This window comes from Trachypithecus francoisi, unplaced genomic scaffold, assembly GCF_009764315.1.
Source record: "Trachypithecus francoisi isolate TF-2019V2 unplaced genomic scaffold, Tfra_2.0 Lachesis_group13, whole genome shotgun sequence".
Taxonomy (NCBI): Eukaryota; Metazoa; Chordata; class Mammalia; order Primates; family Cercopithecidae; genus Trachypithecus; species Trachypithecus francoisi.
In genome coordinates this window covers 272,813-287,200 of record NW_022681458.1, presented here as the reverse complement: position 1 = coordinate 287,200, position 14,388 = coordinate 272,813, and the positions used below count along the sequence as shown (strand labels likewise).

General features: G+C 57.7%; 1 protein-coding gene across 6 annotated transcripts in view; it reads left to right on the top strand.

The window, feature by feature from the left end:
* The window catches only part of ATG4B (autophagy related 4B cysteine peptidase), a 32,150-nt gene extending 17,762 nt beyond the window's left edge, over nt 1–14,388 (top strand). For 4 of the 6 annotated variants that reach the window (XM_033229465.1, XM_033229467.1, XM_033229469.1 and 1 more), the window contains 8 exons: nt 262–334; nt 4,211–4,290; nt 6,853–7,046; nt 8,340–8,418; nt 8,741–8,886; nt 11,241–11,297; nt 11,789–11,882; nt 12,726–13,154. In XM_033229465.1, coding sequence (XP_033085356.1) covers nt 262–334; nt 4,211–4,290; nt 6,853–7,046; nt 8,340–8,418; nt 8,741–8,886; nt 11,241–11,297; nt 11,789–11,882; nt 12,726–12,799 — 797 coding nt within the window. In that variant the 3' untranslated portion in view covers nt 12,800–13,154. Of the gene's footprint in view, nt 1–261; nt 335–4,210; nt 4,291–6,852; nt 7,047–8,339; nt 8,419–8,740; nt 8,887–11,240; nt 11,298–11,788; nt 11,883–12,725 lie in introns of all 6 variants that reach the window. The other 2 variants (XM_033229466.1, XM_033229464.1) reach the window with 2 other exon arrangements.

Here is a 14,388-nt window from a genome sequence, read left to right as displayed (position 1 = left end):
ACTTACAGAAGGAAGTGGTCCCTTCATTTCTGGCTTCTCCCCTTTTCTAAGTTCATAGTGAAGGACAGTCCCTGAGACCTTGTTTGTCCCTTTACTCCTCCCCCGATCTTGTTGGGGCATCCTTCCACCTGAGGCTGGGTAGGGTGCTGTCCAGGCCTTCCTTTGATGTCTCCTGGCACCACGTGCCACCAGAGGTCAGGGCTGGGGGCGCTGGGATGGTCGGGGCGGGTGGTGTCGCTAATCTGGATCTGTTCCCTGCAGCGCAAATGGGAGTTGGCGAAGGCAAGTCCATAGGCCAGTGGTACGGGCCGAACACTGTCGCCCAGGTCCTCAAGTATGTACTGAACTTCCATTGCTGGGCACGGGGCAGCAGGGATGTTCCCTGGGGGTTAAATTCTCCTTGAGTCTTCATGGCTACAGGAAATAAGGGGTCTCTAATTATTGACTTCAGGGCCCTCGGAAGGTTGCCCAGAGGTGACTATGCCAAGTGGTCTTGTGAATGGGAATTTATGTTTTCTAATAAAATGAACACCATAGTCCAGATCCTGGCTGGCAGATTGGACCCTTGTTCTTTGTCTGCTGCATGGATCCACCTGTAATGGTGGCTTCAGATGGGGTGGGCAGCTGAAGCTGGTCTGCAGCCATCTGTGCAGGTGCCGGGCCCTTCCACCTCTGCGGGCTTGTTGGAGGCTGCCCTCTGCGGGTCTTGCCACCTGCCTTTCTCACGTTACCCGGAGACTCCCTGCAGCCTTGGAGACTCCCTGTAGCCTCGCTCGTCTTCCCATGCACCTCAGCGTCTGAAAGTGCGCTCCGCACCTGCTTCCTCTCACGCCTCACTCGGCCCCATTGCATGCTTCCCTCTGCGGCTTCCCCGCTCCCGCCCCCGAGATTCCTCTGAGATGACCCTCCTGGCAGTTCCAGAAACTTGCCTGTGGTTTCAGCTTTGTGTCCACTCTTCATTCCTCTTGATCCATCTGGGGTCATTTGGTCTGATTCCAGGTGTCCTGGCATCCCAGCATTTTTGGGGAAGCTCTGGCCAGTTCCCCCGGGACCTGCCCCCTCAGGGTCTCCTCCCTACTGGTCCAAGGGCCAGCGTCTCCCCAGCCTGTCTTCAGCCATGGCTCGCTTGAACCCTCTCCTGCATCTGCCTGTTCTGTATCCCACTCGAGGTCCTTAGGCACCCCACGTTCCACGTTCCTGAAATGGCCCTATCTCCCCTCACCCACAGCTCGCTCCTCAGCATGGCAGTCACTGCCTCCACCCAGCTTTTCTGTCAGGTTCCCTGGGGTCCTGCAGAAGTCCATCTCTCCCACATCCCATGTCACCCCCGTCCCATGTCACGAGTCTGCTCCTCCGTCTCCTGGGCCCGTCCTGTTTTTGGCGTGGCACCTGCTCAGTCCCCACTGCGTGCCCTTCAGAGTCCTCTGTCCAGCAGCTCCCCAGGCCCCACCACACCCCTCCACTCACACTTCCTCTTGCTGCTGCCTGGAGTGGCCCCATCGAGTCAGTGCTGTTTCTCTGGAAACACCAGGCCACTCACCATGCTCACTGTTTCTCCTGGTCCCCTGCCGGCTCCCCACCAGCCCCCGCCCCTGTTGCTGGATGATCCTTCCCAACCTGCAAGTGCTGCGGCACCCAAGCACACGGACGGCTTCCACAGTTACACCTGCAGGGCTGATTTGTCCCTGGACTCCAGGCTTAGGTCCAGCTGCTTATTCTGCATTTCCACCTGGGTGTCTGTGGTGCATGGTGACCTGACAGCCAGAGCTCGTGCTGGCCCCAGCCTGCTTCTCCCACAGTGGTCCTTCAGGTGTTCAAACCAAAATCTGGGATTGTTCTAGACCCTTCTTTCTTTTTGAGATGGAGTCTCGCTCTGTTGCCAGGCTGGAGTGCAGTGGCATGATCTCAGCTCACTGCAACCTCTGCCTCCTGGGTTTAAGTGATTCTCCTGCTTCAGCCTCCCGAAGTACTGGGATTACAGGCATGAGCCACCGCACTTGGCCAGGACTCCTCTTTCTTTTTTCTTTTCTTTTTTTTTTTTTTTGGCGACAGAGGATAACTCTGTAGCCCAGGCTGGAGTGCAGTGGCACGATCTCGGGCTCACTGCTACCTCCACCTCCCGGGTCCCGGTTTAGGCAGTTCTGCTTCAGCCTCCCCAGTAGCTGGGATTACAGGCATGTGCCACCACGCCCAGCTAATTTTTTTTATTTTTAGTAGAGACGGGGTTTCACCATGTTGGCCAGGCTGGTCTTAAACTCCTGATCTCATGATCCACCTGCCTCCGCCTCCCAGAGTGCTGGGATTACAGGAGTGAGCCACCGCACCTGATCAGAACTCCTCTTTCTTTTTTTTTTTTTTTTTTTTTCCTCTCTCAAGACAGAGTCTAGCTCTGTAGCCCAGGCTGGAGTGCAGTGGTGCGATCTTGGGTTCACTGCTGCCTCCACCTCCCGGGTCCTGGTTCAAGCAATTTTCCTGCCTTAGCCTCCCCAGTAGCTGGAATTACAGGCATGCGCCACCACGCCCAGCTAATTTTTGTATTTTTAGTAGAGACAGGATTTCACCATGTTAGCCAGACTGGTCTTGAACTCCTGACCTTGTGATCCACCCGCCTTGTCCTCCCAGAGTGCTGGGATTACAGGCGTGAGTCACCAAACCCGGCCAGTTCCTCTTTCTTTCAATGGGCCCGTTCAAAATATGTCCAGACTCTGACCAGTGTTCATCCTTTAACTCCCTGTGCTGGTCCAAGCCCCATCTTCTTCCTTCTTGTTGATCTTCCTTCTCTCTCTGTCATCCTAGAGTCTCTGTAGCAAATAACAGAGTCATCTGCCTCAAACACATTGGCCACTGCTCTGCCCTGAACTGCCCTGGCACTTCGCTGCTGACTCGGGCAGAGTGCTCTGCCCCACCTCCCTGGCATGATACCTTGTGCTCCTGGGACACACCAGCCTCAGGGCCTTTGCACGTGTGGTCCCTGGCACTTGGACCCTGTTCCCCCCACACCTGCCTGGGTTGCGCCCCATGTCTGCGCAGGTACCCTTTGGCACCAAGGTCTTCCCTGTAGCTACGTTGGTAGCGCCACTCCCCGTTCCTGCGTCACTGTTCTCTGCAGTGCCGGCCACTGCCACGTTGGTAGCGCCACTCCCCGTTCCTGCGTGACTGTTCTCTGCAGTGCCGGCCACTGCCACGTTGGTAGCGCCACTCCCCGTTCCTGCGTGACTGTTCTCTGCAGTGCCGGCCACTGGCCCACGTGGCTGCTGCTTTCTTGCTTGCCCTTCGCCAGGTCAGCTTTGCCAATGCCACTGTGTCCCTTGTGTGTGGATGCATCTTCAGCACTGCAGCTGGGCTGGAGGTGGGAGGAGGAAGGTGGTGTGGGGTGGGGCGGGGAAGCAAGCTGTCTTCCCATCTTCTGCACTGCAGCTGGGCTGGAGATGGGGGGGTTGGAGTCGGGGGGGTGGTCAGACTGTCCTCCCAGTGTCCCCTATGGGCTTGTGCATTGGGAGGGCTCTGTGTGGCCATCCCAGTCCCGTGCTCCACCCCACCCAACTCCCTGCCACAGGTCTTGCATTCTGCTCCCAGGAGCACCAGGTCCTTGCTGCCTCGCGGCCTTTTCTGTTTTTTACCTTTTGTTGAGGTCCTCTGACCCCACCTCCACCGGACCTGAGAGGAGATCAGTGTCCCCTTAGACTTTTGGCTGCAGAATCTACTCTTCTTGCGACCACAGTTCCTCCTCACTGGTGTGCACAGTCGTGCTCCCCACTCAGCTGCAGGTTTCTCTGCAAGGACTCAGGTTCCTTGGCTGTCAGCTCAGCGTGTTTGGTGGAGGGGAGAGTAGAGCAGAGCATGAAGGTGCTGGGAGGCCTGCCTCACAGTTGGCAAAACCCACAGTGTCTCAGAGCTGGGTTCACGTTCTAGTTCTTGCCTCTGTGCCACTGAGACCAGGAAACCAGGCTGCTCAAAAGCCTCTTGCATGTGCTCTCTGTGGAGACTGGGGCAAGCGCAGGCCCCCTGGGCCTCAGGCGAGAAGAAGCAGATTTACTCTGGGCTTTCTTCCTGTCTGTGGCATTGGCTATGCCCCGGACTTTAGGAACCTTGGCCCTTCTCATCCAAGAAGCACCTCTAATACGAACACTCCTTCCCACAGCTGTCACTGCAAAGATAAGACGTCTTTGAATTGTACAAAAGCTTATGGTCACTCTCCTGCTCTCTGTAGGAAGCTTGCTGTCTTTGACACGTGGAGCTCCTTGGCAGTGCACATAGCAATGGACAACACCGTTGTGATGGAGGAAATCAGTAAGTGGCTTAGGGTTTCTGTGGACAAGAAAGTTGAAATGATGGGCAGCACACACACTTCCTCACCTGAGTCTCCACAGGAGCCTCGGCGACTGTTGTCAGTCGCCCCGTGCCGTGCAGGAGCTCTGTGGGGCCTGCATGCCAAGCCAGATGCACGGTGGCTCCGATGTCCTCTCCCGGTGGTCATACCAACAGAGGAGCGCCCAGGCTCTCTGGAGGCCGAGACGTGGTATCTCACGTCATGTTTTGTGTCTTGGTTACAAATCATTTGTGAAGGCGTGCTGTACTTAGGCGCCCTCGTGTGGGAATTCTGATGAAGTTCTTCTGCGTGCCTTGATGTGCCACAAAGAGATGCAGCAACCTCTCCAGCTGTACCATCTCGAAAGGCGTGTGGTGAAGGCAGAGCTCTTTTCAGCTTTCTGGAAGAAAGGTCTGCTGCAACCCTGAAGGGATCTAGGCGTGGCAGCGTTTACCTCTAGGAGGAAAATTGTGGCTCAGTTTTCACAAATGGGCTCATTGAGTTCCAAATTCATGTTTCACCTTCCATGATGTCGCCAAGCTGAGAACTCTTAAAAATGCCTCACCACCTTCTTTACTTAGGACCACCTTTTTCCCAAGGAACTTCTCAAAACGCCCTCAATTCCAATTTTATTGAAGTTCTACAGGTACACTATTGCCTTGAATCCAGTTTTCCTTAAGAAGAACTCATTTAGGCTGGGCGTGGTGGCTCATGCCTATAATCCCAACACCTTGGGAGGCCGAGGCGGGTGGATCATGAGGTCAGGAGTTCGAGACCAACCTGGCCAACATGGCGAAACCCCGTCTCTACTAAAAATACAAAAACTAGCCGGGCATGGTGGTACGCGCCTATAGTCCCAGCTACTCAGGAAGCTGAGGCAGAAGAATCGCTTGAACCTGGGAGGTGGAGGTTGCAGTGAGCCTTGATCACGCCTCTGCACTCCAGCCTGGTGACAGAGTGAGACTCTGTCTCAAAAAAAAAAAAAGAGAGAAAGACCTCATTCAGAGTCACAGCCCTAACTGCACACCGATTCACAGCGGGAGTGGGTCCTGCCCTGTGACTGGGTGTGCCAGGTTACCACGCAGGTGTGTGCTGGGTCACAGACGCGCCCCTTCCCTGCCTCTCTGTTCTGTGCAGTGTGCCGCCTGTCACTGCCCGTCTTCACTGTGTGCAGTGTGCCGCCTGTCACTGCCCGTCTTCACTGAATGTGCAATGTGCCGCCTGTCCCTGCCCGTCTTCACTGAATGTGCAGTGTGCCGCCTGTCACTGCCTATCTTTTGGATGCTTGATGGTCCCACCTTTGGCCAGTGGCCACCTCAGTCTGGTGGTGTCTTTTGCTCTGTTGTGGCGTTTTTCTGGGTTAAGCAGATGCTGTAGGTGCCTCTGAACGTTCCCTGCCTAGCCCTGGAATCAGTCTGGCTCCTCTGAGTGGGGAGTGGTGCTGAGAAACCTCAATCCAGGCGCCGGGCACGCTCAGTGCTCCTGGAGTGTCTTCTCCCATCACTGCACCCTCCGGCTGATGAGTCCTCTGGACTCACGGGTGTGTGTAGGTGGGAGGGGTGGGAGCAAGGAAAGAGGTTGCTGAGGAGGCCTGGAGGGAGCGGGTTCCGGCTGTGCTGGCACTAGCCAGGCTGGCAGGCTGCACGGGTACGGGCTGGTGGGCTGCGTGGGTACGGGCTGGTGGGCTGCGTGGGTACGGGCTGGTGGGCTGCGTGGGTACGGGCTGGTGGGCTGCGTGGGTACGGGCTGGTGGGCTGCATGGGTACAGGCTGGTGGGCTGCACGGGTACAGGCTGGTGGGCTGCACGGGTACGGGATGGCGGGCAGGTACAGGCTGGCGGACTATGCGGGTACGGGCTGGCGGGCAAGTACAGGCTGGCGGACTGTGCGGGTACGAGCTGGCGGGCTGCGTGGATACGGGCTGGTGGGCTGCACGGGTATGGGCTGGCGGGCAGGTACAGGCTGGCGGACTGTGCGGGTACAGGCTGGCGGGTTGCGTGGGTACGGGCTGGTGGGCTGCACAGGTACGGGCTGGCGGACAGGTACAGGCTGGCGGACTGTGCGGGTATGGGCCGGCGGGCTGCGTGGGTACGGGCTGGTGGGCTGCACGGGTACGGGCTGGCGGGCAGGTACAGGCTGGTGGACTGTGCGGGTACGGGCTGGCGGGCTGCGTGGGTGTGGGCTGACTGGCTGCACGGGTACGGGCTGGCGGGCGGGTACGGGCTGGCGGGCTGCAGGCACTTTTATTTCTGTGATTTTCCTCTGAAGTGCATGTGGCTTTTTCTTGTACTATTTTGTGTGTGTGCTTTATTTCACAATAAAATGAATTAAGTATGCATAGAAAATATGTCTTTTTTCTCTTGGTGGCAAGATTATGAAAAAATTTTATTATACTTTTCTATATTTTCCAAGTTTGAATTTCAGTGTAAGTACCTGGCTTTGTAATGCCCTTTTTCTGTTACATGATCATAATTTGCTTGCTTGCTTGTGGGAGCACTGTCGCGCAGCTGTGCTTGGTTAGTGAAAGCATGTCTCCCTTTCTAGGAAGGTTGTGCAGGACCAGCGTTCCCTGTGCAGGAGCCACTGCGTTTCCTGCAGATTCCGACCGGCACTGCAACGGATTCCCTGCTGGGGCTGAGGTCACCAACAGGCTGTCGCCATGGAGACCCCTGGTGCTTCTCATTCCCCTGCGCCTGGGACTCACGGACATCAACGAGGCCTACGTGGAGACGCTGAAGGTGGGTCCTGCTGTGCGGCGCTTGCCCTGGGTCCCTGTCCCCTTCTCCTAGTTTTTAGTCACTTTCAGTGCGTCATCGTCATGTGGCCATTTGTGCAGCCAGCTCTCGCGGGAGGGGTAAACAACCACGGTTTACACCATTTCCCAAGGGCTGGGTGGGCGTGAGGCACGTCCATCAGGAGACGTGCTGCTTTACTTCCACAAGTGTCAAGGCGAATGTTGAGAATGAAAGCATGAGGCACTTCTTGTAGGGGGTCCTCGGAACCAGGTGCCAGTCCTTGGCCTGACAGGGAACCCTGCCCCTCCCGGGTCTCCACTGTGCCCCAGGCATGCCCGCCCCACTCCCCCACAGCCCTCTTGGCCTGAGCTCCCTTAGGAGGGTGGGTTGGCCTGTGGAGAAGAGACTTGTGGGCTGGGCTTGGGGATGGGCAGGGCTCTGTGAGGAACTCCAGCCACAGGCTCCCCCATGTCATGAAAGTAAAAGGGAGCCAGGCCTGGTGGCTCACGCCTGTAATCCAAGCACTTTGGGAGACCGAAGCGTGCAGATCACAAGGTCAAGAGTTTGAGACCAGCCTGGCCAACATGGTGAAACCCCGTCTCTACTAAAAACACAAAAATTAGCTGGACGTGCTGGCGCACAACCTGTCGTCCTAGCTACTCAGGAGGCTGAGGCAGGACAATCGCTTGAACCCGAGAGGCAGAGCTTGCAGTGACCCAAGATTGTGCCATTGCACTCCATCCTGGGTGACAGAGTGAGACCCCATCTCAAAAAAAAAAAAAAGCAGAAGGGAAAACCATCCTTTCTTCAGTTAACTCGAAGTTTAGACCAAGGAGTCACATTTGTATGGAACTGAGATGTGGCTTTCTGTTAAAGTTATTCAGTTGTCTGAACTTGGCCCCTCCCTCCAGCCTTTTGCCCACCCTGTGGTGTCCCTGCTGCCCCCGCACGTGGGCCCCATCTCCATCGCTTCTGCCCTGTCAGGTCAAAGCACTCAGCAGGGCCGCCTCCCCCACCCCGCTCACATCTCCTGCCAGCCCCCTCACTCCCAGCCTCCCCAAAGCCCACCTCCGACATGAAGCTTCCCTGAGCCGGGCCTGCAGATTGGGTTTCTTGCGCCTGTAGGATGTCTTGTGGTCTTTCCTGGACAGCAAGTTCTTCGGGACCATGTCCCCTCCTGTCCCCTCTTGTGTCACCCAGTTGGGTCTCAGCAGGCCCTTGGGCCCCCTATGGCAGTGGGTGGGGGACTGTCTGCACCCTCCTGGGACCTGTGCTCAGCGTCCTGCCCCTCCACAGCACTGCTTCATGATGCCCCAGTCCCTGGGCGTCATCGGAGGGAAGCCCAACAGCGCCCACTACTTCATCGGCTATGTTGGTGAGTCCGGGGTTCCCACTGTGTCCCTGTGGGCCTGTGCCCTTTAAGGGCATTCTGTGAGCAGGTCCCACACACCAGGTGGCTACTTGAGGCGACTGGTGGAAAAGCAGCATGCTCTGACGGGGGTTCACGTGCAGCCTGGCCGCTGGCGGCCTCCCGTGTACCCCCTTCCCTGATGGTCCCATGCCCTCGGCTCCCTCCCCTCCTCCTGCCCGCTGCTTCTCAGCATGATGTGGGTGCAGTAGGTCTGAAACGTGGCCACCTCTGTCCCTTTCCTCTGCCGGCTCGGCCGCCCATCTGCCTGCCTGCCTCGTCCTCCCAGGTGAGGAGCTCATCTACCTGGACCCCCACACCACGCAGCCGGCTGTGGAGCCCACTGGCAGCTGCTTCATCCCGGACGAGAGCTTCCACTGCCAGCACCCGCCGTGCCGTATGAGCATCGCAGAGCTCGACCCGTCCATTGCTGTGGTACGTGGCGGCCACCTGAGCACTCAGGCCCGTGTTCCTAGTCGTCTTGTGCTGAATACTGTTTGGGAATGACGAGGAAAATCTTCAGATTTTTGCATTTTGGTTTTTTTTTCAACATGTTGGGATGAGTACTGTGTTCACGGGGTTGGGATTCTGAAGGGCACAAGAGCCTGAACCGTGTCCTCGCACCCTCACGTCCCTCCCCCAGGCACCACCTCCTGCGCAGCCTTCATGGCCTTCGAGTGGCCCGGAGAGGGTGTGTCTGAGTGTGAGCATGTGTGGGCACGTGCTGAGTGTGCGTGGATGAGTATGAGCCATGGTGTGTTCCCCTCACACCCACACAGACACACGGGCAGCCCCTCCGCCCACTCCTGTGCCCCCTTCCTCACACCCACACAGAGACACACGGGCGGCCCCTCCGCCCACTCCTGCACCACCTTTTGTTTTCCGGAGGCTCTGACTTGACCTCTCTGGGGGATTTCCTAAGAACGAGCTTCCCTGTTTTTCCATTTTGATGACCTAGTTGTGATTTTTGGTGTGTGATTGATGCAGACCTGCCTGCTCTCAAATACATTTGATGGCAAAAGAGACCAAAGAGAAACCCCTAGAAATCATGAACGACAGTGACATGCTCAGGGGAGCAGTTAACCCGAACCAGGGGCTCTGTTGCGGATGCTCTGCCCTGTTCAGGAGGAAGAAGGCAGATCTGGGCCTGAAATGGCACCGTCTCTGAGCTGTGGCACAGCCCCAGAGTGCACACTATGCTCTATGCACCTCCTGGGCAGGGTGGCAGGAGTGGGGAACATGGGCTAGAGCTCTGTGGCTCACACTTTTTTTTTTTTTTTTTTTTTTTTTTTTTTTGAGGCGGAGTCTCGCTCTGTCGCCCGGACTGGAGTGCAGTGGCCAGATTTCAGCTCACTGCAAGCTCCGCCTCCCGGGTTTCCGCCATTCTCCTGCCTCAGCCTCCCGAGTAGCTGGGACTACAGGCGCCCGCCACCTCGCCCGGCTAGTTTTTGTATTTTTAGTAGAGACGGGGTTTCACCGTATTAGCCAGGATGGTCTCGATCTCCTGACCTCGTGATCCGCCCGTCTCGGCCTCCCAAAGTGCTGGGATTACAGGCTTGAGCCACCGCGCCCGGCCTCTTTTTTTTTTTTTTTGAGATGGAGTCTCGCTCTGTCGCCCAGGCTGGAGTGCAGTGGTGCGATCTCGGCTCCCTGCAAGCTCCGCCTCCCAGGTTCACGCCATTCTCCTTCCTCAGCCTCCCGAGTAGCTGGGACTATAGGCGCCCGGCTAATTTTTGGTATTTTTAATAGAGATGGGGTTTCACTGTGTTAGCCAGGCTGATCTCGATCTGACCTCGTGGTCTGCCCGCCTCGGCCTCCCAAAGTGCTGGGATTACAGGCGTGAGCCACCGCGCCCGGCCTGGCTCACACTTCTTACCAGAATCTAATCACGAATTCCTCATCTAACTAGAATTAAGTATGTTTGTTACCGTAAACGCAGCTTGGTGGCTTACAGTGATTGGCAGTCTCACAGCAGGTCAGGCTATACAGCCAGCCACCACAGACAGGAGCGGACGCATGAACGTTGAGACCAAAGGGGCCGCCCGGTGGGATAACTGTCCTCACCCGTGAGGAGGAGGAATGTCCCCTGTCCCCGGGGGAGAGTGCTCCCACACAAGCCAGGGCCGCGGAAACGGCGTCTTCAGAGGAAGCGAGTGCCCAGTTTTAACTTCTTCTCCCATTTCGTCTTTGTTTTCCCTGTTTCTTTTTCTTCCTGTGTTAACATCTGCACATCTGGCAGCGTTAATTCCTAGTGACTGTCATTACAGGCGGTAGCTTTAAGGATGTGATTGGGGTGATCCTCGGCAGGTCCCCTGTCTCCTCAGCAGGAGGCTCCCCATGTCACGGTGTCCTTGGGCAGTTCTCAGTGGCCTTTGCCGCCAGTTGCCACCAAGCTTCCAGGGAGATGCTGGGTGAAGGCTGAGACCCAGCGGCCCTGCCTCACAGGCGCAGAGAGAAGAGCTCTCCACTTGGCCCTAACTCATAACCTGCCTCATTCCTGGAAGATTCGGTGAGGCCTAACAAATGCACATCACATAACATCTCATGGGTGAATCAAGGCAGAGCAACGTAGTGGAACCTGAGGGGAGCTGGGCACTGGTGCAGCGGGCCGTGCACAGGGCACCCTCAGGGCTCCCTTCCCGGCCCCAGGAGGCAAGACAGGCCGGAGTATCCAGCACTTGCACGCTGGGGGCCTTTGCTGCGCCACTGGCAGGGGGAATGGAAGCCCCTGCCTCTTCACTGACTGCAGATGTGGGTGCACTGTTCTGCTCATAGTCATTTCGTTTTAGGGGTTTTTCTGTAAGACTGAAGACGACTTCAATGACTGGTGCCAGCAAGTCAAAAAGGTTTGTAGCCGCCCCACCACCCACAGCCGAGCTGAACCACCCAGGGAGACAGGCAGTGGGGTGTGCAGGGGCCGAAGGCCAGTGTCCAGGTCTCAGGCAGCCTCACGGGGCTGGGGGGAGCTTTGTCCTGCCTGGCACAGCTGTGCAGCTGAACAGGGTGGGGTGTCCTGGATTGCCCACCTGGCAACACGGTTAACAACCCTGGGGACGGATGTTGCGTGTTGACTTTAGAATGGGATTTCCAGTGTCCTCATCCGTCTCCTGTTGAGATGGGGGTGCCGAGCTGCGCTGGCTGAGTGCGTGTGGCCCACTCCCCTCTGCCATCGTGGTCAGACTGTGTTTTGATCGCCACACTGGGTCCTCGTGTAGCCTTTAGTGTGGAAGCTGCCTCTGTTCTCATCAGTGAAGTGGAGGGACAGGTTTGGCCCCTTTCTCTTGGGTGCAGCAAGCACTGGGGTGAGGCTGCCCCAATGACCATGTCTCACTAACAGCTGTCTCTGCTCGGAGGCGCCCTGCCCATGTTTGAGCTGGTGGAGCAGCAGCCTTCACACCTGGCCTGCCCCGATGTCCTGAACCTGTCCCTAGGTGAGAACTGCGGCTGCAGGGCCGAGTCCAGGTGGGGTCCCTCGGCGGTGGGCTCCCTCGGCAGTGTGGTCTGTGCCCTTTGCTTCCCCAGTCCTGGCCCCCTTGGTTGTGACCATTTAGGTGTGTGTGAGCCTCAACTGTGAGCACTTGGCAGTGGTTTGCCTGTGAGACCGGGGGCAGAGTGGAGCGTCCTCTCCTCCAAGCCTGCGCGCAGCAACCCGGGACCCACCTCGCCTTCCCCACCCGCGCTGCCTGCCCAGGGCACTGTGGAGCTGGGCGTGCTCCCATGGGGTCCTCAGGGCTCTGGAGCAGACAGAACACACAGGCTCTGTGATGACGCAGTCCTGGGTGGGGGACTCGTCCACTTGGGCACCACTGGCCGTGGGTGGCGTAGACCCCTTGGACCATGGCCAACGTGCCGAAGGATCCGGCCTGGGCTCGTGCAGTGAAGCGAGTGTGTGGCTGTGAGCTTGTCCTCCTCATACCTATCTCACCATGAGAAACTCTACAAGGCAGTGACAATGGAACCACTCCTGATGACCACGAGGGTCAGGGTGCAGCGTGGGAGACACAGGACAGAGGCCCCCTCAGGCCTGAGACTATGCCGGCCGCCCCCGTCCTCCTCACCCTGCCCCGCTCCTCTTCCCTGCTCCCTCCCCCCATATTCGCAGGTCTCCACAACCCTGGGCCTTTTCACAGCTGCTTGGGCACAGCTGTCTGTGGGCCCCTCAGGGTGGGGCTGCAGAGCAGGTGCTGCTCGGTCTGCCCCACACCAAGGGCACTTGACTCACACGGAAGTAGCCCACCTGAGATGCCTGATGAGCTATGTCCTGTTCCTTCTAGATTCTTCTGATGTAGAGCGACTGGAAAGATTCTTCGACTCAGAAGATGAAGACTTTGAAATCCTGTCCCTTTGAAAATCCTGGGGTCGGGGGTGGCACCTGTGAGAGCTGGGGCTCCTGGTGCCGCTGCATTTCATCCATCCCGCCCGCTCGCCTGCCGAGGGCCGCGCCCCGTGCTGCCTCCCCGCAGAGGGCCACCCGCTCTGCTTGTGGACTGAGGCTGCGCTGCCCGGGAGGCCTTACTGCTTGGTGTCCGACTGCCCAGCTCAGTGTGCCCGTCAGGGCCTGTGCATCTGCACACGGAGCCATCTGTCAGGAGCTTCCAGAGCGTTCTCTCGACACTGCCAGCCCCGCGTTAGCACCTGGGCCTCAGTCCCACTTGCTCCCAGGCGCCGGTTCTGTGGTTGGTTTGGAATTAAAGTCCTGTTTGAAGTTGTCAGACACAGACATGAATTTCTGGGGCGCTTCCTGAGTCAGTCTCAGAAAACCTGTGCAGGCTGGCGTGAGAGGAGCAACCGCCACACTGTGGCCCCACGCCCAAGGACTGGGCTGCTGTCGAGGGGGCGCCCATGGCTGTGTCCTCTGCCCAGCCTGGCTTACCAAGGGCTACCTCAGTGGGAGATGAGGTTGGAGGAACAAAGGCAAAGGTTGCTTTGGGGAGAAGTATTCAGGAAGTGGGTGTGGGAAACCTGAAGATGGCGTGCACAGGACAGTGTGGGCAGAAGGGCGGCTGGCTGTCCTGGGGCTGCTGCTAGAGTGCCTGTCCTCAGAGTGTCCCTTTCCAGGGCTGTGGCATTCTGTGGTGGCTTCCCCAGGCGTGGTGAGGGGTGGGGCGGGGCCTCCACCTTTGACAGGCGGGCTCGAGGGTGGAAAGTGTGCCTCTCCCAGGAGCCTTCCCTGTGTCTTTGCCTTGCTGAGAATTGCCCTCCTGTGTCACTGAGGTGTTAGATGGTTTAGGGCCAAAAGGGGAAAACCACCCGAGCCTTGGGGTGTGTGATGGGCAGACACCACAGGGTGGCATCACCTGGTGGCATTTCCGGAACCTCAGCCCTGATTCCAGAACCCACCACCGCCTGACCCTGTGTAACCTGCTGTCCTGGGTCCTGGAGTGCACTCTGCCCTGCTGCCGTGCTGCCTGTCCTGGGGAAGTGGCTTTGCCCCACTAGGGAATGTGAACAGGAGGGCTTGGGGAGCATGGGCACGGCAAGCATGGGCACCTTTCTCATGAGCACCTACTGTGGCGTTGGCAGGACTCGCTGCTGCTGCTTGTATAGGTGTGGGGACCGGAGATCCCTGAGGACACGCACCGCCCGCTCTGCACTGACTGGCCCACCTGGGTAGCAGAGGACACCGTCCCCAGTCCCCGCCCCCCCCCCCCCCAGACATAGTATATTTCCGCGTATCCTTTCTCCCTTGGGTGTAGTTGGGGTGGGGAAGGAGGGAAGGCTGGGGCAATTTTCATTCCTTGGGCTCTGCGTCCGAGTCCATGGTGCGCCACTGTGCGGGGATCTGGGGGGGCCTGCTGTAGTGGGAGTGTGGAACACCTTGACCAAAGGGGAGCTTTTTCTTGTGTGTTTTGAAAAAGGCTTAATGAAGAGAATGTTGTTCATTCTTAGTAGTATAGTTTGCAATTCTTAATGGCAAATAATAAGTTTCAGTAGAAA